This window comes from Cololabis saira, chromosome 5, assembly GCF_033807715.1.
Source record: "Cololabis saira isolate AMF1-May2022 chromosome 5, fColSai1.1, whole genome shotgun sequence".
Lineage (NCBI taxonomy): Eukaryota > Metazoa > Chordata > Actinopteri > Beloniformes > Belonidae > Cololabis > Cololabis saira.
In genome coordinates this window covers 18,248,586-18,270,817 of record NC_084591.1, presented here as the reverse complement: position 1 = coordinate 18,270,817, position 22,232 = coordinate 18,248,586, and the positions used below count along the sequence as shown (strand labels likewise).

The 22,232-nt window shown below is 42.7% G+C and overlaps 1 protein-coding gene across 1 annotated transcript in view; it reads left to right on the top strand.

The window, feature by feature from the left end:
* ppm1h (protein phosphatase, Mg2+/Mn2+ dependent, 1H) overlaps nt 1-21,605 on the top strand; it is a 61,015-nt gene extending 39,410 nt beyond the window's left edge. Inside the window, exons 4-10 of the mRNA XM_061721122.1 lie at nt 2,189-2,301; nt 4,694-4,778; nt 4,985-5,103; nt 12,025-12,088; nt 14,744-14,851; nt 19,888-20,039; nt 20,259-21,605. Coding sequence (XP_061577106.1) covers nt 2,189-2,301; nt 4,694-4,778; nt 4,985-5,103; nt 12,025-12,088; nt 14,744-14,851; nt 19,888-20,039; nt 20,259-20,406 — 789 coding nt within the window. The 3' untranslated portion in view covers nt 20,407-21,605. The remainder of the gene's footprint in view (nt 1-2,188; nt 2,302-4,693; nt 4,779-4,984; nt 5,104-12,024; nt 12,089-14,743; nt 14,852-19,887; nt 20,040-20,258) is intronic.
* The last annotated feature ends 627 nt before the right edge of the window (nt 21,606-22,232 follow it).

Genomic DNA, 22,232 nt, shown 5'->3' with positions numbered 1-22,232 from the left:
AACACATATTTTCTTTGTTGCCTAGAACATACTGGCGCTAAAAAAAACCCCCACAAAACTTCTGGAGCACTGTTCAGAAGATCAAAATGGAGATGTTCAGACATGATGTGCAGCATCATGTGGCCCAGACCTTCATGCAGACCTTCATAGAGAAAATAATTACTTTCAGTAAGTTCTGCTAAAATGTGTTTTTAAAGCTCCTGAATCACGAAATGCTGTTTTTAACATCCGCATTTTGGTTAACTGTTGCATTGCTCATTTGAGGTTGTATTTGGTTAAATTTAGAGCCTGGTGAGGCCCGAACGGCCTTTAATATTATACTCGGATACATAAAACCTCATAGTTGAAAGCCGACTGTAGTTTACTTGTGTGAAATATGTGGTTGTGTTCTGCAATATCATTTTTTTTTTTTTTTCTTTTAATATTTTTATACCCGATTTTTTTTTCCCCATTTTATCACCCAGTGCTCTACCTAAGTAACAGTCCTGGGCATTGCTCCCTCTACCAACCCCGGGAGGCCCTGCACTGAGCTCAGGTCTCCTCCTTAACCTGAGGAGTGAGCAGGCCGCATCTTTTCACCAGACAGGGTGGGGTTTCTCTGGCCGGACGTAGCGCGTGGAAGGATCACGTTATTCCGGCCAGATCCCCGCCCCCATGTGGCGCCCCGGTTGGCCAGAGGGGGCATGTGTAGCCCAGGACTGTTGCATGTTTTTGTGAGGGTAGCTCACATTAGCTACCCAAGGGAACACGGGGAGAACATGCAAACTCCACAGAAAGATCCTTTCACCAACCCCACCCAGGGTGTGGGCGATGCAATGTCATTTTTAAAATGTACTTTGCTGCACGCCGCTTCACTGAACTTCAAGGTTAGAACTTTATGTTTTTATTTACTTCATTATTACTTTATTTAAAGTTATTTTTTCATGGCTGTGGCGATCACTGATGGATGAGTCCTGATTTCTTAGTCTGTGGGTTGTTTTTTTTTTACATTCCACCATGGACACAATAAAGACTTTAAGCCATTTAAAAACAACTTTGGCTTTATAATTGGGGTTAAAACTGCTTGAAAAATGAGACGTCTATGTTAGGGAATTGCAGCGTTGCCTGCCCTCTGGATATTCAGCTCGGCTTGGATTCCTCCTCGCTGAGCTGGAGAGGAGAAAGGTGTGGATGTTTATGCAGACATTTTCATTATTAAAGACTCGCCTGCAGCAAGAGGTATTGGATACAGCGAGGATAAATATGTATGGCTCACTATGGATTCATAATTCATCCAGCATGAAGGAGACATTTGTTCACCCCCCCCCAGCATCTACCACCAGGACTAGTGTTTGTCAGGAGTTTTCTGCAGAAGTGCAAATCAACAGAAACACACTCACATATTCTCACATTCACACCTAATGCACGTCCCATCTATATACAAACACGTATGTACGTTCACACGCACGCACGTTGGCTCGCGCCACGCTCAGCCGAGCTGCCTTCGGATGGAGGTTGTCGGAGCAGAGGCCAACACGATTCAGATGGGAAGAACGTCCCTCGTGGGAAAACGTGTTCTGCTTGGACTCGCCGCAAATGTGTTGGCGAGTATTTTCCCTTTCGCACTCAATCTTCCGGTGGTGATAGAGAGACGGGAATGAGGGGAGTGAGGTGCCCCGGGGGTCAGCCGCTTTCCTGGGATGTCGCCGTCTCTCTCTCTCTCTCTCTTTAATTCTTGTTTGGCTCTTCAAGGGTCCAGAGGAGCCGAGACTGGAAAAAAAACGCCACGGAGAGCTAACAGGAAGGGTTGAAAGTATAGCCCCGGCAGCAAATGCATGCCGCCCCTTTGATTAAATCGGTGGCAGGTTAATTATTCATCTAATTAATGATCTGATTGCACAGTTTTCTTCAAATAATTCTGGTCCCATTAACACGAAATTAATCCGGGATAATGAAGTGCTGAAATAACCAGCAGCCTTCCAAACCTCCTCTTCTGTTATATTTATTTTATTTTTATTTATTTTTACAGGTCTGTGACTTAGGCTACTCGTGAAAAACAAGTTCATGGTGGTGCAAGAACGGATGATTGTAGCCAGCATCAGGATCCAAGTGTACCTGAAGGCTGTGTTGAATGGAAACACATGTGCAGAGGATCGGTGGCTCATCCAGGGGGTTCATGCATGTGTGTGTGTTTGTGTTTGTATTTTAGGATGTGCAGATACAGAAGGAGAAGGAGTCCTACAACATCTCAGGTGGCTGCACTGCACTGATGGTTCTCTGTCTGCAAGGAAAGCTCTACGTTGGGAACGCAGGAGACAGCAGGTGGGATTCATGCACACGTACACGCAAGATGAGTGTGCCATGTGTACGCTAGCAAGATAAAGTATGTGAACCCTATGAAATTAGCTGTTTCTCTATATTCATTTGTCATAAAATGTGATCGGATCTTGAACCAAGTCACAATAACAGGCAAACGCAACGTGCATAAACTGACAACGCACAACAGTTTGTATTGAATACACACGTTAAACAATAACAGTGATGGAGGACTAAAGTAAGGGAACCCATAGACTGAACACAAAAAAAAGACTGTTCAAATTCAGTCATTTGCACACCTTGAGTCCAGTTAATGAAATGTGTTGTTTAGTACTAGTTTGACTCAAGCTTTTTAAGTTTACTGTTCATAAAAGCATCCTCCTCAAAGAGGGAGGTCTGAGATGACTTTGGAAACCTTGCCAGCCTTGTAGATCAAAGCGTTTGGCCCCCCATCAATCCACAGTTGGACACTGTTCCTTTAAATCCTTGAAAGAAACACCACGAGTGACACCTCAAGGCTGGAAGACATCACTGGACCTGGCAGACATCTCTGTCCACGAGTCCACACGAGTCCATGAGTAATTCATCCAGCAGGCAGGTTGTGCGTAGCAGAGCACCGTGACGACACGGAGACTGCAGCTCCCCTGAAGAATGCCGTGCCTACAGTTTTCCCCCATGCTAAACCGCAGCATCGCTTTGAAAGTAACATGTGGACTGATGGGGGAAAAGGGAAGTGGCAATGTTCAGCAAGGATAGTTCAGCACTGTGTACGATGCAAAAGGGACCAGCATCAAGTCATCCTTCCAGAGGCATGGTGGGGGGAGCATCATGGTAGGGCTGGTGGTATGGAGCCAAAACAAGGCCAAAAGTTTTGCTAATTTGAAATCAAATCAAATCAAATCAAACTTTATTTGTAAAGCACCTTTCATACAAAAAATGTAACACAAAGTGCTTTTCATAAAACATAAACATAAAATGTATTAATGCCCCCCGCATATTTAGATAAAACATTAAGATAAAACGATGAAAATAAATTATGATAAAAAAGGATAAACTAAATATAAAACAGGGTGAGCATAAAACAATTTAAAAGAGTTAAATGAGTCAGTTAAAAGCCTGATTAAAGAGATGGGTCTTGAGCCTCTTTTTAAAAACATCAACAGTCTCTGCGGCCCTGAGGTTCTCCGGGAGGCTGTTCCACAATCGGGGACCATAAAAACTGAATGCCGCCTCCCCGTGTGTCCTGGTTCTAACTTTTGGTATGGTTAAAAGGCCAGCACCGGAGGACCTCAGGGTCCGTGAGGGTCGATAGGGTAAAAGTAGTGCAGACAAATAAGAAGGCCCAAGACCATTAAGACACTTAAAAACTAGTAAAATAACCTTAAATCAACCCTGAAGCGCACGGGGAGCCAATGCAGCGATTTCAAAAACAGGTGTAATGTGCTCCCGCCCTCTGGTCCTTGTCAGCACGCGTGCGGCTGAGTTCTGTAATAATTGTAGATTGTACATGTTCTTTTTGGGAAGACCAGAGGGCAGGGCGTTACAGTAATCTAAACGACATGAGATAAAAGCATGCATTAGCACCTCCGTACTAGCCTGAGAGAGAAACGGGCGGACTCTGGCTATGTTCTTAAGATGGTAAAATAAAATTTGAACCTGAAAATTCTTTTTTACAGTTTAAATCTTTTTTTTTTCAGTATTTTTTCAGTTTTTTCAGTATATTTTCCGTATTTCAGTTTCAAATCTTTTTTTCAGTTTCAGATCTTTTTACGCCAGATCGGGGCCAAAAGTCTGAAACTGAAAAAAAAATCTGAAACTGAAAAAAAAATTGAAACTGAAAAAAAACCATCTGAAACGGAAAAAAAGATTTGAAACTGAAATAAAAAGTTCTGAAACTGAAAAAAAGATCTGATACTGAAAAAAAAATAATTGAAACTGTAAAAAAAATAATTTTCAGGTTCAAATTTTATTTTCAAATTAGCAAAACTTTTGGCCTTGATTTGGCTCCATATGGTGGCTGCCTTGACATCATTGGTGGGAAATTAGCAGGAAAATGATCCTAAAGATCTTTTGGGGGGGGGCACACCAAAGCCTAAAGTGTCTGAGCTGAAGCTGAAGTTTGGAGATAAATAATCCAAGATTCCTTCCAAATGTTGCGTAGATGTGATCCAGAGCTACTGACAGAACCTGCTGCCAAAGCAGGTTTGACCAGCTATTAACTCCAAAGGTTCACGCACGTAACCTTGACAGTCTGATTGTTACACACACGACGTACTGTATGGGTGTTTTGTTTTTTTTCTTCCCGTCTCGGTCTCTCACCTCCTCACGCCCTTTATCCAACAGACGAACCCCTGTCCCTCCCTGAATAAACAGACCTTTGTCTGCTCCTCTTCCTCAGAGCTATCGTTATCCGGGCCGGGGAAGTCATTCCCATGTCAGCAGAGTTCACACCGGAGTCGGAGAGGCAACGACTGCAGTTCCTGGTAAGAAAGAACCTTCCTGACCTCCTTTCTAGCGAGCACAGCTGTCAGATATTAGCAGAGCTGACCTCACCTCCTGTTGAGACATCAGCTCTCAGTGTCTTCACATGGCTCTTTTTTGCCAGCTTAATAAACTTTGGAATTACTTTTCCTATCCCTTGGGCATGTCAGCCTCATTTTCTTACTTTTATGTTAATTTCATATCAAAGGCCTACATGCAGCCCCACTTATTAGGGAACGAGTTTACACATCTGGAGTTCCCGAGGAGAGTGCAGAGGAAGGAGGTTGGGAAGAAGATGCTGTACAGGGACTTCACCATGTCAGGATGGTGGGTTGACTTATCATTACTCATTAGATGTTGTTTTTTTTGCAATTATTATTTTCTATCACCATTTTGATGCTTGATACTTGTTTTTCTCTGTGCCAGCCTCGTAAATTATGTCGCACTACACTTGCATAAATGATGCAAAACGTTTGGGTCCTTTAAGAAGCCACTGAAGAGCCATCCATTTCAAAATGATTCAAGGCCGTGTCATGGACAAAGAAAAAGGAATACATTTTTTAATGCAATGCACCAGCTATGAAAAGACCCAATAATAGTAGTCTTTATCCCTTTTTGGAATGTGCTGAAGCCTAACAAAAATCTGTTTAAAGTGTCAGCGTGGGATGGAGGCCAGAAAGCGTCCTTGGCAGTTCTTCTTCTGTGTGAGGAGACACGTTGAGGAATTTCTGTGCAAAGACCTTCAGGAGCTTTTCATCTTACAGAGGGAAGATGAAAGAGAAGGTCAGGGGTGTCAGAGTAAGGGCGTTCAGTACTTTACACTGATTCAGAAAAGGTTGAGATTGTCTCTAAAATAGAAGAAAGATTTGAGATACTCCGTGCGGTTACATGCACATCTAAATCAAGTTATTGGCAACAATCTAGCTATGGATTAAACTGGAGTATCCGAGAAATCCAAGTAAACATCCGGTGAGAAGACAATCGATTATTGAGTGAGGTGTGTTTGACTCTGTGATGCTAGGTGGTGCCACACTCACTTTTGCGTTGGCGTTCTTCCAGTTCCTCCTTTGTTGTTCGTCTTCTTCTCCTCCTACTGTGTTTATATTCTGGCTTTGGCGTTGTCGTCACTTCCGGAAGGGGGAGTCCCGGGGCAGTCGCTAGCTCGGCTAAGCACATAAATGCCAGAATAACTCGGATTAGGACGCATTTTCTGGCAGTAACAGCTCGATCTCAAGAGCTTCAGTTCGGCTCGACTACAGCCCAACTAACGAACATGGCTTTTAAAAATTCGATATCGGTCAGATTAAGCCTTAAGGCAACAATTCCACTTTCTGTTAGTGCATGTAAACGCACTGACTGATGGTCTGGCCATTTAAACATTCCTCCACTACGTGATGGTCTTTCCCAGTTTCCTCCGAGCCCAGAGATGTTGATGCCACCTCTTGAAAAGCTTAAACTAAAGCTTATTTTCTTTTGCAATGTAATCCCTGATGTATGGGTTTATATCGGCTTGAATAAATGACGCATGACTTGATGCAGCACCATCTCAGGGATGGGTGACCCTCGTTTTACGTACTCAAATTCCTTCAAAGTCCTCAAACTAGTTCATGAAATGATGCTATTTTATATTTTCTCAGACGTTTGTTGACAGACTAGAGATTCTCAGCGCTCTGCCTTGGTGGAAGCTGTTTTTGTCTCGAATCATCATTACAAGCACCTGCTGATGTCACCTGTTCGAAATGACCTCCTCTCACTTACAGTTAACTGTAGTTAAGAAATATCAACGCTGGCAAAAAGAAAGGAGAAGAAATAATGAAAGGAAACTGGAGAAGTTTGTGATTACAGCCAGTTCTTGTTCAGATACATTTATGTAGAGCACGAGCAGCTGAGAGACGATGAGAGGAGGCTAAGGACGAAGTGGGTGGCTGACGAAATGTGAACGGTATCTCTTCTGACGCCCTCTCCATTCATTTGTGTTTTGTGTCTCTGCTCAGTTGAGCAGATGTAGGTCATTCATTGGCTGCGTTCCTCGCCGGGCCCAGAACGCTCGGCTTGTCTGCCGTCTCCGCACTGCAGACGGCCTGTGATGTATTTTCAATCAGGTTTCTCCCTGTAACCCAGTTCTGCTGCAGTTTCACCCAGACTCGGTCTGGCTCTCACATTACTGCCTTCAGCGAGCACGGCTCATTCCTCTCGCTGTACGCAAGGCTGCCTCATCTGTATCGTGCACCGATGCCGTTCACATCCTTTCTGGACACAAAATATCAGTCTTACTGCAGCTTTCTGTCGACGCGTGTGGGTGTGCATGTACAGCATGTGTGTGGGGGTGTACGCTGGCTTCCAGTTACCTCGAAGGCATCCGTGTCCAGGGCTGTGCTTTAATGAAGCCACAGAGGTCCCACCGACCAGCGCTCTCCTTCACCTCCCCGGGTCTCTCTGCCTCCCCTCCCTCGGACACGGAGCAGAGAGAGAGAGCTGGCACTGGCCGTCAGTGATGGAGGGTTTTGGCCGGCATGCCAGGCAGTCTTCTTCACCCAGAGAGATAGATGTTGAGTCATGTGCAACATGATGCATATGTCAAGTGGAGGAAGGACGGGGAAGATGGTGGGCGGCTAGGGAAGACAGAGTCGGGCAAAAATAAATAAAGAAGAAGCAAGGAAGAGATGTTGCATATAAAATAATGTCATACATAATTTGAATGTGATTAAGGTTCTTTAGGTATCGCTTTACTGATGTGAAACATTCATGTTATCCAGTTATGCTTAAAATGTATAACTAAAATCCCCCTTTTACCTCAATAAGCAAAAATTAAAACTGCTTAATGGCGTTTGTTCAATAGGATCCAGAGGGTGGGTGGGTAATGTCTGGGGTTATGATTTTATTTTTATTTATTTATATATTTATTTATTTTTTGCCCTTAATTTATGTGTTAATTTTGCATTGTTATACTTAATTATATGGGCATTACTTTTTTTTTTTCTTTTTTTTTTGTATTTGCTTTTTGTTATTACAATTATCTATTCATTTGTTGTTGTTATGTATCGGTGTTTTTTTTTTGTTTTTTTTTTGTTAAAATATCATATACATGCCCCATGTTGTTTTTTCAGAAAATGGAAAAAATAAATAAAAATGTGATCACAAAAAAAAGAAGAAGCAAGGAAGCAGTTGGATGTAAGCTGCAAAGGCAGATAAACAGATGAAGAAGAAGCAGGAAAAACATTCACTCTTTCACAGTAATAAATAAAGAACATATATTGATTTCTGTTAACGCTGAGGCATTTAAAGCTGGCGTGGCGTGCACTGATACTTTAATGCTACTTCATGTTGCGGTTCGCAGACACAATGGCGTCCACCAAAATTACACTACAAGACGGCTCACACCTTCCTCGCTTATAGGCACAATATTGTCAGCGCTTTTGTCATGCTTTTGTCATGCTTTTGTCATGCGCCGATGTTTTCATGGTATTCCTTCATAAAGCGGCTATAGAGAGAAGTTTCAGTTGAATGGACGGTCGAGGTATGAAACAGCCTTGACTTGACCAAGAGTTGTGAGTAGAAACAACAAGAATTAACAGACTGCACATGCATGTGTGCACGTTTCTGCTTGGTGTAATGATCCTGGTGAATAAATAATGCAGTAAAAAATATTTTTTGTTTTTTTTTTAATGGAGGCAGCACCGTCATTAGTGTGTATGATGAGACGGATGGCTCCTTATGTTAGATAAGTGATTCAGACTTACCTGCGTCAGGTATTTTAAATCAAACACAGAGGAATAGAGCCGTCACATGATAGTGGTGAATTTGTTTTAAGGATTAATTTGCAGATTAAACTACAATATTAGTGCAACAAGATTAAAAAGGTCACATGACTTTTTTTTTACAGTTAAACATGGATTAATGGTCCAAATTGTGCAACTACAAATACAAGTAGCTGCTTTTCAAGCAAATACGGAACCCATGTAGATACAGTAGCTGCTCAGTGAGGACATTGGAGGTTTAATGAACCTCGACCCTTCTGATATGAGTTGTATACAACTACGGACTCGTCTCCATGTATCCATCAGGTTATAAAGGTTGGTTGGTGTTTTTAGATGTAGGATTGCAGGATTAATCACCTCTCCTGAAAATTCCCCGAGAGCCCCCTCTTTTGTTACGTGTCCAAAGATTTAAGAGATTAAAGAGATTTAAAAAAAATCCCAAAAATCATCAAGTGACTTCATGTCTTTCATATTCTCATATAACGTTCAGGAGGTAGAAGAAAAAAAAACAGAATTCTAACCGATGTCACAGATTCTCCTGGGCACATAACTTTTGAAGGAACTTGGCTCTCGGAGAACTCGCCTCAGTTCTTCTCTGGATTCAGCCCGGCTCGGTTGCTTCAGTCTTGTCGCGTAATCCCAGATGAACTCCGTGATACTGAGATCGGGGCTCTGCGGGGGCCGCCACCATCTGCTGCAAGACTCGGCTCCTCTTTTAGCTGAAGTTAGTTCTCCGCGACTCTGGGGTCGTTGTGACGCTAGAGAACTCATTTGGAGCTGAATCCACCAGCCGTCTGATGGTATTGTGTGATGGATACTCATCTAAACTCTTAATAGAGCTGAAAACAAGTACCTTTTTTTTCTGCCCTCCCGTGATTGCAGTATGACTGATGGGTGAAGCTCACAAGTGGGGAGACGCTGGCTCACTGCCGTTTATTACGGCCTTGCCTTGTTCCTGAGAGCACCATTCAATCTATGACAAGCCCATCAAGGTTGACCAAAAAAAGTTTTGTCTGAACCAAGAGCCATCAGAAGTACTCGAGTTGTAAAAAAAAATCAGGGGGGATGGTGGATTTTATCATATGGGGACAGATAATTTGTGCTGATTACAAATAATATAATATAGGCTATTACAAATAATAACACTGACCAAAACACCTGCAGAGATACTGCAGGAATGACATAGCAGCAGTTAAATGCAGCCTTCTGTAAGCTTTAAATATCCACTGGGCTTACATCAAATACATCAAAACACAACAATAAAAAACAGTTTTCTGAACTTATCAATATGACTCTGTCCTTCACAGGATAAGTAAAATGGATCACTGCAAAAACTCAAAATCTTAACAAGAATATTTGTCTTATTTCTAGTTAAAATGTCTCATTTTAGTAAAAAAATCTCATTACACTTTAAACAAGACTCATCACTGGAAAAAACAACAATTTTCACCTTCAAGTAGATTTTCACTTAAAATAAGTAGAAAAATCTGCCAGTGAAACAAGATTTTTTTGCTTGTAATGAGAAGATAAATCTTGTCCCACTGGCAGATTTTCCTACTTATTTCAAGTGAAAATTTACTTGAAACAGGTAAAAATAGTCAAATAAGTTATTTTTCTGGTGTAATTTTTCTGGTGATGACTCTAAATGTTGAAATAGCAGTAAAACCACATTCATTGATGAAATGACATAAGGGATGGAAAGGGGGGATGGCAGTTTTACAGGGGGGGATGATTTTGACTGTTTTTATTTCAGGGGGGATGCCATCCCCCCTCATCCCCCCTCAACTCGAGTACTGGCCATCAGGAGGTATGTGCGTCTGCTTGGGCTTCTGAAGAGCTGAGCAAACAGTCTGTAAATCATGACGGTGCTAATGTTTTTTCAACCCTCTTCGTACCAAGCGAAGATGAGATCACTTTTTATCACCTACAGAGATGATGCAGTCCCCTTCTGCCCTGCTTCCCAGTAGCTCCCCCACCACCACACACACACACACACACACACACACACACACAATCCTACCCAGTTAGATGGTCACACACTGCAATGTAACCGGTGTCCAAACAGCCTGCAAGTGTGAGACTGCTCAGACTTGGTCAATCGTTGGTTTTGCACTGCTGGTTTTGTCACACGTTACCTCAAATAAAACACACTGGATTGGATGTAAACACGTCTCAAGGAGACGGCTCATGCCAACTTCTTTGAAAATATGATGGAAAAAGTAGTGATCTGTTCTGCAGAAATGCTGAAATAGAAGTTTGTGGTCATTTACCAGGAAGAAGTAACTGCACTAGGAGCTCCTTTAATGGTCAGTTTAAGTCGACCATCATCAGGCTGCGAGCTGCGTTTTGTTTTGTTTTTTTTCACAGCATCCATGAGGAAACTCATCAGTAGCTGTGATGTTTCTGTTCTTTTCTGTTTCTAGTGAGGACGGTCTTTGCTCAGAGGAGTCTCAGGAGCACCAAGTCTCAGTGTTTGTGAATTTTGTTTGCTGTGATCGTCCTCGCTGTGCACGGCAGCAAAATGCTGAGTGCAGCATTGTACCGCTCGCCTAAGGTGGAAACATATGGCCTCTCTGAGTGGAACCAGCAGTAATGCAAAAACCATCCGGTTCTCCACTAATACACTTCATGGTGGCTGAAATAAGGATGAGTCACAAGATATTTGCAAGTTCCCGACTTGTTTGAGCATTCTGAATTCACTTTAGGCAACCATTGCAGCAGATTTTCATCTTCCTCCGTTTTTTTTTTTAGACTCTTTTGGCTGAAATGAAGCAAAACCAGGATCTCTAACTCTTACTTGATCCACGTTGGGACAAGATCAGAGCCGAGTTTGAATTTGTGCGACATGTGAATGGAAAACTTTGTTCTGACAGCTCTCGTGGAAATTGTCTCTGATTGGTCTATTTTGGTACAGTAACGTTGCACAGCTGTTCCTCTCATGTGGCGCTGCCAACACGCACAAGACGACCTGCTTCTTCTTTACGGCACATTGCGTCCAGTTTTCTCTTCATTCAGTAGTTCTGTCTCGGCCCAGTGTGAAAATGGTAAATTATTCATCAGGCGGGGAAGTTTAAACATTGCTCTGAGAGCAGGAGACTGTGAATGTGGGTACTCTTGCATCATACATCCTTTTTATAGACCATGAGAGGTGCGCACACATACACACACACACGCCCTCACATAACTGCATCAGACAGGCACAGAAAACCAAAAATAAACAAGAGTATCCATAGATGTCATCACCGATGACACTTTTACAAGATCACTAAAAAGAAACGAAAAGGAGAGGGTTATACGAAATTCTGCGTCGTTTATTCTTTTATTTTTCTGAACATTTCTCCATCTGACATTACTCGTCCTCTCGGTGCCAGCCGCCTCTGCTGCAGCAGGACCTGAGGGGGCTTGGGGAGTAATGTCTCTCCGGGGCATGTGCACGGCGCTTGCCATAAACAGAAAAAAACCATTAACGCGTACTCTCTCCTCCACGCAGGGCGTATAAAACCATAGATGACGATGACCTGAAGTTTCCCCTGATCTACGGCGAAGGGAAGAAGGTAAGAAGCAGTCGGCAGCCGCCCGCTGGCTGAGTTACTCCCGCGGCCCTGAGTGCCTTGCCTGTAATCAAAGCTCACAGGGCACCATTAGTCAGCCTCCTCCTGCCGCGGTACGGGGGAGCCAGCCTGTGGAAAGCACTTCTCGCTCCCATTTTCCACCAGAACTCACATCCTCTGCCAACCGATCACACAGAGAATATCTCTGCTCTAATGGACTTTGTTAATGTCCGTCCATAGATAAAATGTAGTGCTAACACGGGCGGGGTCAATGGTAAGGCCCCGTTTACACGTAGCGAAAACCGTGATGTTTTCATGCGTTTTGGCCATTTGTTTACACGAAAACGAAGCTCAGTCACCAAAAACGTTCATTTCTGAAAACTCCGGCCAAAGTGGAGATTTGCAAAAACTCTGTCTTCACGTTTGCTTGTAAACAGAGGGAAACGGATATTTAGGCCAAGGCAGTCTTTGTTTCAGATGTGTCGGCAGTAGGGGTGGGTATTGGGAAGGACCTCACGATACGATACGCATCACGATACTTGAGCCACGATACGATACACATTGCGATATCCCGATTATGCGATATCCCGATTATTATATTCTACATAGTTCACCGAAAAATTAAAAAATGCATTACACATCTTAAAATCCAAGTTGTATATATGTACATCAGATGATAGTGATGGATCTTAAAATCCGAGTTGCACGTTCATCAGATTATAGTGACAATTCATGGGACAAACTGAGTCAAAACAATGTTTTATTATAACTATACAAGCTAAAGTTACAACATATTTGTATATGTTTTTCATATTATTTACATCATATGAAATTAACATTAAATTTAGCATGAGGTTGCTTTAATTATGTGGCAAATAATAAACACAAGAAAGATGGGTACTAAAACCAAGGACAGACACAGTGATCAGTCAGTATAGATATAAATCCATAAATAAATAAACCTCTGTCCATTATTTTTCATTTTTTAAGGACAGGCAATTGTGTTATATAAAAAATTAATTATAAAATGAAATAAAACGTGAAATAAAACCTGAGCTCAGTGCAGGGCCCTCCCAGGGTTGGTAGAGAGTGGCAATGCCCAGGACTGTCACTTAGGTAGGAGCACTGGGTGATATAATGGGGAAAAAATCGGGGATAAAAAATATAAAAAAAAAAAAAAAAAAAAAATTGAGAAAAAAAAATCGATATTCAAATTTTGAATATCGATATTGAATCAGCTGGAAAAGTATCACGATATATTGCCATATCGATATTTTTGCCCACCCCTAGTCGGCAGTGACATCTGAAACGAGGATGGCTGGACAGATTAGCCCAGAATGAATGTAGCCTAGCTTCAAACCTGCAGATCTTTTCCTCTCTTGGGACCTCATGAGGTTCCACTAATGTTCATCTGTTCAATAGCATTTCCTTGCACCTGGTAGAAAGAAATTTGCCTCTGGACGACCCATCTCCTTCCAATCTACGCTGCTTCAAACAACTTTAACTGCAGCAGCACAAGGAAAAGCTTAGCATGTTGCTGGCGTTAGTATCGTTGCCGCCGTTGGCATCATGATATCCCAGCATCACTTGACCATTATTGAGGAGAAATATGAATACGTCCTTACGCTGGCCTTCTCCAGCTTGCTTTTCATTGGGTTTATGTTTGACTGATGAGCAGGGCAGACGTCACCCCACATTCACGTTTACCCCCTGCAAAGTTGCCTTTGCCCACATCTGTGCCCGCTCTCTTTGAAGTGGGTTGTGAAGATGGATGGTGACATGAAGCAAGGGGGCTTTGTGTGAGGGAGAGAAACGCCAGCGCACTTCAAAGCCCGGCCTGCTGGGCGCCAGCACTCAACAATTAATCCCAGGATGTTTCCCCTTCCCTGCTGGAAGAGTCGTACAGTTGCTTTGAAAGGCTGAAATAAAGTCCTGCAAAATGATCCAAGCTCGTTCCAACCTTGAATGCACTGGCCCTGTACAGTAAATTAACCCGGGCTCCCAGTTCTGTGCCTGCATCCATCGTTACAGGCACCAGTAGAGCTGTCTCCAGACAGGAAAACGGGAACGCTTCCACAACTCCACAACTACGAAGCAACAGGATCACTTCACTTCTCACTCGTTTAAGTCTTATTTTCTTGGTTTTAGCCCAAATTATCGTCCAAGAGGTTCTTGGAACATTGCAGAGGAAGTGTGACACGGCTAGAAGAGCAATTTCTCGTATGGTTTTAAAGCTTTAAACAAAGCCCGGGTGGGCAGAAGAGTTTTTTGCAAGAACATTACTGACATATAACTCACAGCTTTTGTTTGGAGTAGTTGATTTAAAATAACAAATACTTAGTCGTTTCCTAACTCCCTGATAACTCTACTTCCCCTATTCCTTCAGTCGGAACGATTTCATCACGTTCTCAAATATCTGCAGTTTATACTAGCAGGAGTTATGACATCCAAAGACCTGAATATTAGAGCCAAGTTATAAAAGAAGTTTATTTTAAGACATCAACAGTTTCTCAGTTGTCCCTGCTCACGTCCAAATGCATCACTCCCCGTACCGTAGGAATGAGCTGAATATGAAAATGCTGAAACACCACTGAGTGTGCTGCTGCTCCGTCCGACTCGGATGGACGTCGTACCTGACATGCCTCTGATCTGTTGCAGGCCCGCGTGTTGGCAACCATCGGCGTCACCAGAGGTCTCGGAGACCACAACCTGAAAGTGCACGACTCCAACATTTACATTAAACCCTTCCTGTCCTGCTGCCCAGAGGTTTGTTCCTTCTTTATTTTCATAACGTCCAGCTGGCAGTAGTGGAGTTGGGGCTATGCATGCTCTCTGTGTGCACGTGCAGGTTTCTCCCTGGGTGCTCCAACTACTTCCATGAGTCAAAAACATGCAGTTCATGGCCGAAAAATCTCTTTTGTATCTGCTATAAATTTGACTTTTTATATGTCGAACTGCCTCTCAGAGTATCAGAGTTTATTGGTCGTCACATAAAAACCGTGCACAAGATACAGTTTCCTACTTTGACGTACCTGGAGAAAGTAGCATTTTGATTCTCTAATATAAAAAGTATTAAAATAAATATTATACACTTCAACTCAAGAAAATGGGAAATGATCTTGTTCAATAATTAGTTCCTCCTGTGAAGAGAAGAAGTACATGTTGACTTCAGAAGGTTAAATGTCCCTGTTTTTTCTGCACACTTCCTTTAGTTGCTAAATGATGATATTTTCAGTCAGTACACATTTCAGAGTTGAATTGATGGCTGTAAGCTGCCCAGTATGTAGCAGCCACCGACCATGACTCCTCCACCACCGTGCTTCAATATTGGACTGAGGTTTTTTCTCCTGAAGATTTATTTGAACATACAATCTACTGTTCATTGTTCTTTCCAAAACAAGTATGTCCAAAAGCTCAAAGACTTGAGCTTTTGTATATGAGATCTTTTGGATTAATTGGATTAATGCTTTTTTTCACTTTTTTTTTTTTTACAGCAAATGTTGTTCCTGACATGGATTTATGACTTCCTTCTTGTCATAGAGTTGTGTATTGTAACTACATCATAGGCATTCATAACATTTTTATGTGAAATACTATTTAAAAAAAGCTCCATCCATCCATCCATCCATCCATCCATCCATCCATCCAACCTTGTTCCGTCTCATCCCGTTCTGAGTTGTGGAAATGGATTTCATAGTATGTTTAATGTAAATATGTTTGATAAAAAATTGGTCTTGTGGGTGATTTTGTTTGAGTGTTTGTTTAAGTTTTTTTTGTTTTTAGTTGTCATAAAGTTGTGGCGATGTTCAAGTTAGCTACAGTTGCTGCATATAAAAAGGTTGATGCTTTAATAACAAAAACCTACAGTACTTTTTGTGGCAGGTACTTTGCCTGCACTGTTGTAGAGGTCTGTGCACGAGTCTCTTTTGGACTTGTGTGACTGTTTAAAGTCCAAAGAGTGAAGTTATGTTGAGCCAGAGGAACACAAATCTCATGTTTCGCCCTAAAGGTTTTCCAACCTTTGCTGTTCCAAAATAATTTAAAAACCAGTCATCTGCACTTGAACACTTAGATGGAAAGGAAGAAGAAAGCAGGATAAAAAAAGCACACCACTTCATCAGTGCAGCAGATTCAAAGGTTTAATGGTTTAATTTGAACTCCTGCTGTAATCTTGACATCCTGATTAAAAAAAAAAAAGATCTCAGAGAGGAATAAAAATAAAACCCTTTTTGCTGTCAACAGTCACAATACTCATGCAAACAATGAACTCACGGCTTCACGTTTACTGAGTTCAATCATAGTTCAGCATCCTTTTTCCTGTTGTTGGCATGAAAAACGTTATACTTGAGCATTAAGGGTCATGTTGGATATTAAATGCAGAAAAAGAAAAATCTGCATGAATAAAAACATGTGTGGGAGAATGCCCTGCAGGCATGGCGCAACCCCTCCTGCAACATGTCAAGTTAGAATTACTTATTTCTATCAAATTGTGAATAAAAAGGGCTTTGGAAAAAGAGATATCAAATGAGTACTGGGTTTGAGATCAAAGGCTTGGGTCATCACTCCTCCTCCAGAGATATTTTATTACGCTGTTGAAAAATGCACTGATTGATTACTCACTTACCTTCTCTCTTACAAAGATGAACCTCTGTCATGAGGTGTACCACAACCCGGCAGAGGTCATTCTGATGCCTTTACAGCTCCGTTCACCGGCGCTGCAATGATGACAATTGTAAAAAAAAAAAAAAAAAAAAGAGAGAGAGAAAAGAATCACTGCACAACCAAACTACATTAGTCTAAGGCCACCGTGCTGAAGCGTAGACTCGCATACTGTATGCTGCTGTAGTAAATATTAGAACGTCTTTGCTTTAAAATATCTTGGGAGAATTTACAGTAGGGGTCAGTCGTAGGTTTCCGACATGTAAGAAGAGGGCAATGTCATACATACATTTGATTTTAACAGCCACTTTCACCTTTGTGAATTTCAGCTGAAGCTACTTGAATAAAGGATGTGGTTACCATGGAAACTGTGGGTATGTGACAGTGAAATCTGAAGCTTACGGCTGATTATAACTGGTCCACCAGTTTGGTCAACAGTTAAATATATGCACTCGTTACAAACCCCAATCAGAAGAAGTTGGGGCAACATGGAAAATTAAAACTTGATCAAAAATATTTACTTTAACTTTTATTTTCTTTGTAGCCAACATGAAATTATTCCATGTTTGGTCTCATCAACTCCATGTCATTCATTCATTACTGTATTTTAGGTAGTACAATATTCAAAAAGTTGGGAAAGGCTAAGCCTTTACAACTGTTGCTGTTCATTCTCACCAATCATTTTTTTTTAATTGGAGGCGGGGGGCTAATCCAGTACCCTTCATCTCGGCCTTCTTAATCTGTGTAGGATGTAGTTTTACACTGTTCTGTTGAAAACTGCGTATTCCTCTCTGAAGTTTCAGTTTACTTTTCTGCAGCAATCCTGCGATCACTTGCCAGCGGCCTCTGATGACAGTCTGGACGGTCTTTTCCTCTGTGGTCCAGGACACATCTCTTCCAAAAAAAAGACCAGGAATTCTGTCTCATCTTACCACGATACAAGTTTCCACCGTAAGGTGTCAACAGCTCCTCTGGACAAGGTTCACGCAGATCTTCTCCTCTTTCTTCGTTTCACTGTCGGAGGGAAGAACGGACTCATAAAAATACCAGGAACATCTCGCTGTTTAAAGTCTACGGAGGTGTCTAAAACCTCAAAATTCACCTTGAAAAGTGCAGAGTTTTGTCATTAACCTTAAAGTCCCACATACACATCTGAGAGTACTTGATCACTTCTAACAGCTGTTATCTCGCTCACTCTCGCGGTCTCCGGTGCCTCCTTTCTGCAAAAACCAGCTAAAGTAGCTTTGGACTCCCGTCCCGACTCCTGAGCCAAGAGGGACTCGTGCAGATGCACTGAAGACGTTCACTTTCACATTTCAGGTTGTGGCCACATCTGGGTTCTTTTTTCTTTTTTTCTTTTGACTTTGCTGTTTTTTTTGTAGTGTCTGCTTTGGGAGGACAAGTTCAGCATTTTGCACTGCTGCTCGGACACCCTGCCTTCCCACAGTGGTTTACACTAGAAAAGTAGTGTGATCTGTGTGATCCAAGCGATTCGTAGCATCTAGTAGACATTTAGAGACCCAAGAGCATGATAAGTGAAAAAGAGAGCAAGACACCAAACAACTACTTAACCTCCACACCTCTAGGGGAGCTGCTGAGCTAAAATGTAATTTTGTTAACTATTATAACTTGTTCCACCTTCTGTTTTTAAGCCAGTAATGGAATTATGAATGCTTTTATTTTGTACTGTAATTGTCTTTTCACCTGTATGAACACAGATCCCTTAATTGTCTTCAGTCTGTTTAAAATGCAGCTGCACACCTTCAATCCAGCTCCAGGAACAGGAACCACATTGTTACGTCTCTAAACCTTGCAGGAGGTCCTCGGACCAGGTTTAAAATGTCTTGTTTGAACTTTTAAAGCTGTTAGGGTTGAGGTGTGTCTCAGAGCTCTTCTGAACCTGCTTTTCTGCATCACTGAGGTCTTCTGAGCAGAGATGGCTGCTGGTCGAGCCTCGGTCACAGAGACTCTGCAACTCTGTACCACCATCTCTTCGTCCTGTATCTTCACAGGACACTTTGGAAAAAAAACTGCTGGCATGTTTTTAAGTGATGTTTTATGTTATTTTAAACCGCTGCTGTTTCTTAACATTTAGGTTTGTTTTTAACAGCTTTAACTGCCAGGATAACCTACCTTATAAGTGAAATATAGTAATATACCAAAGATTTCTCTTCACAGGAGGTTCATGTTAGCCTAGAAACCTACACTTACCGCGAGCAGATTTAAAGGGGACCTATTATGGCATCTAATACCTATTTTAAACAGGCCTTAAAAATAAGATTTTGATTGTTTTTGCTAAATAAATGAGAAATTCAGCCTCTGAGCCATGTCTTTAGCCTCCCATTCTCTAACCTCATTATCTATGAGGGATTCTGAGTGGGCGGGGAGGCTATGATAATGAGGCTCTGTGCTGATTGGCTGCCTGAATGACGCGATACACCGCTACGAAAAAAATGGCGGAAGTTCCGGCCGGCGGAGTTAGTTGTGGGCGTGGTTTCACGCATCGGAGGCCAACCGATGCAAATTGCATTTTCATTACGTAACGACGGAAGTAGAATCTGAATGGCTCGTAGAAGCCACATCAGACTGGATGGATCATCCGGGCGGCTGTACAGACACTGCAGAATTTGGTTGCTTTCCTCCTCTGAGTTGGCAGGCTGAGGGAACACCACTTTATATATGTTAAAGCAAGAGAAAAGGTGTTTTTCATAATAGATCCCCTTTAAAGTTGGTCTGAAGCTACCATCCGTTGGAGCTCATTAAAAATGCCCAAAATGTTTTGGGGTGCCACTCAAATCAATTTTTTTCTTGTAGAGAGCAACAACAGTTAAACACTCTGACCTTTTCATTAAAAATTGAACTGAAAACGACAGCAGAAGTTTAATTTACTCCTCTACCCAAACACGCTCCCCCGTTGACTCGTTTCCGTCGCTCTGAATGCGTCACCTTGGTCGTTGATCTGAACGGTTGCCGCGCCAACCCGCTGGTTAGCTCCTCCTCGGGTGAGGAGGCCCTATGGGTCGTTTTCAGACACTTCTCCAGGTGTGGGTCTGACCTGTCAGGTCAGGTTCACGTGCAAATATGTGGAAATGATTCCTAGAAACTGTTGAGTCTCAAGTGGCCTTTCTTCCTGTGACCTGCAGGTGAGAGTTTACCCGTTATCCGAATGCGAGCACGGGGCGGACGACGTTCTGGTGCTGGGAACCGACGGTCTGTGGGACGTCCTCTCCAACAAGGAAGTGGCCGAAGCGGTCACCTGCTTCCTGGCAAACTGCGACCCAGATGACCAGCACAGGCACGTTCACGCATCACGGCACAGCGGCAGCCGCTAGTCACGGCTGAACTTCCTCTCACCCCTGTCTTTGTTGTGGAGAGGATGAACAATGCTGTTTAGTTGGAATTATTTCAAAGCTTTAGGAAATATCAAGTCCAATTTAGCAATGATGTGTATTCTTGATTTAAATCAGGTTTGACCACCGCAGTGCCTAACCGTGTGTCACCTTTGTTTGGTTAGGTACACGATGGCAGCTCAAGACCTCATAATGAGAGCTCGGGGAGTGCTGAAGGATCAAGGCTGGAGGATATCCAACGACAGATTAGGCTCCGGAGATGACATCTCTGTGTTCATCATCCCCCTCGTGTGTGGAAACAAGCAAGACTAGCAGCAACGAAGCCACAACATAACCCCTCCCGGACCTCTCGGTTTTCCTCGGCCCGTCTCGTCTTCATCAAGTGCTTTGTGTGGATTTCCTGCTTTCCTGAAGGATCCAAGATGTTTCTGGTCAGAGACGGGATTTCTGTCCAGGTTTCGTCTCGATCATCTTCAGCCAGCTTATCCTCTTTTGGTCTGCTCCTTTTCCTGGAAAAGAAACGGGAGAGACGGAGGGAGCCGCCGACGGTTCGGCCTGATGGTTTTCATTTTTCCGATCCTGACGGAGCAGTCGTGGACTTGTGAGGGAAGAGCCTGGACTCTCATGGATGGCATGGTGCCACGCGTCTCAGAAATGCTGTTGCTGACTGATGCACAATATTTATAAATGTGAACATGTAAATAATAGCACATTTTATAAGAGTCAGACTGAGCATCTGTACATTGTTGGAAAAAAGAAAAGACAAAAGTCTTCAGAAACTGATGCCCTCCGTATGTGAACCGTACCTAATGAAGAAAACACGCGTGTGTTTGTCTGTAAGATTTTGGCTGTCAGTATTTCAGCGCAGGAACACACACTTGTGTCTCCAGCCCTGCTTTTACATTAATTCAGTTAAAAGAAGGAGGAGCAGAGGCGTCTTTCTGCTACATTTTGCCAAACGTACCCCTTCCCATGTTACCCAATTCCTAAATACGTTTTTGAAAGTTTGGCGTGATATTTTACTCACGACAGAGCACTGAAAGATATCAAAAGTTTAAACCTGAGGACATGTACCGTCTTAAGAAAGAATAAATAAGGTCCTTCTGAATTTGACTGCAGCGGCACAACTCAGAACAAATTGGGGCAAGATGATGTTGATGACTGTGGAGCATCTGTCTGGGAACTCAGGAGAGCAGCTTCTGAGGCATGACGTCCCATTCCCGTCTGATAGGAAACAGTCCTGCATCTTCTTTTTAAGACGGGGCATCCATGATTTCTCCAAAATAATTTCATATTTCAATATATTTTTCTCCAGTTCGCCCCAATCCACCTCAGATGAGCATCCAGAGAAGTCAGTTTGGTGAAGCTCTGCCCCTCTTTATTTCAGAGTTACTTTCTGAGATGATATTTTTATGCTCAATCTATCCGTGACATGTTACCGGTTAATACCAATTTTTTTTTTTGTATAGCGTCTAATACAACAGATGTTGTCTCTAGACGCTTTCCAGAGACCCAGAACATGACCCTCGAGCAATTATTACATAAACAATGGCAGGTAAAAACTCCCCTAGTGGGAGAAAAACCTTAAGCCAAACAGTGGCAAGGAAACACTCCCCTTTAGGAGGGAAGAAACCTTAAGCTCCTACCTTTCCCACCTTTTGTTGCTCAACTTTTCGGAGACTTTCTGCTGAAATTGAATTCAAAATGAGCTCATATTTTTAACGGAGGTGTAAATCGTCTCACTTTCAACATGTCATAAGTTTTCTTTGTTTTATGACGTATGGCTTTATAATATGTAAAAAATGATTAGACTTTGTTTTTACTTACATTTTACACACCATGACAGTTCTCCCTTAGCGATGTGGTGAGAGGTTCAGGTTCACCCGGCGGGGACTCGGAGCAGAGTCGCTGCTTCGCCACAACGAGAGGAGCCGGCTGAGGCGGTTCGGTTCGCATCGTATGAGGGTGTCCTCCTTCAGGGGGCGGTACCGTCACGCCCAACTGGGAGGAGGCCCCGAGACAGACCCAGGACACACTGGAGATATTATATCTCTCGTCTGACCTGGGAACACCTCGGTATTCCCCCGGAAGAGCTGAAGGAGGTTGTCTACTGAGACGGCTGCCCCCAAAACCTGAAT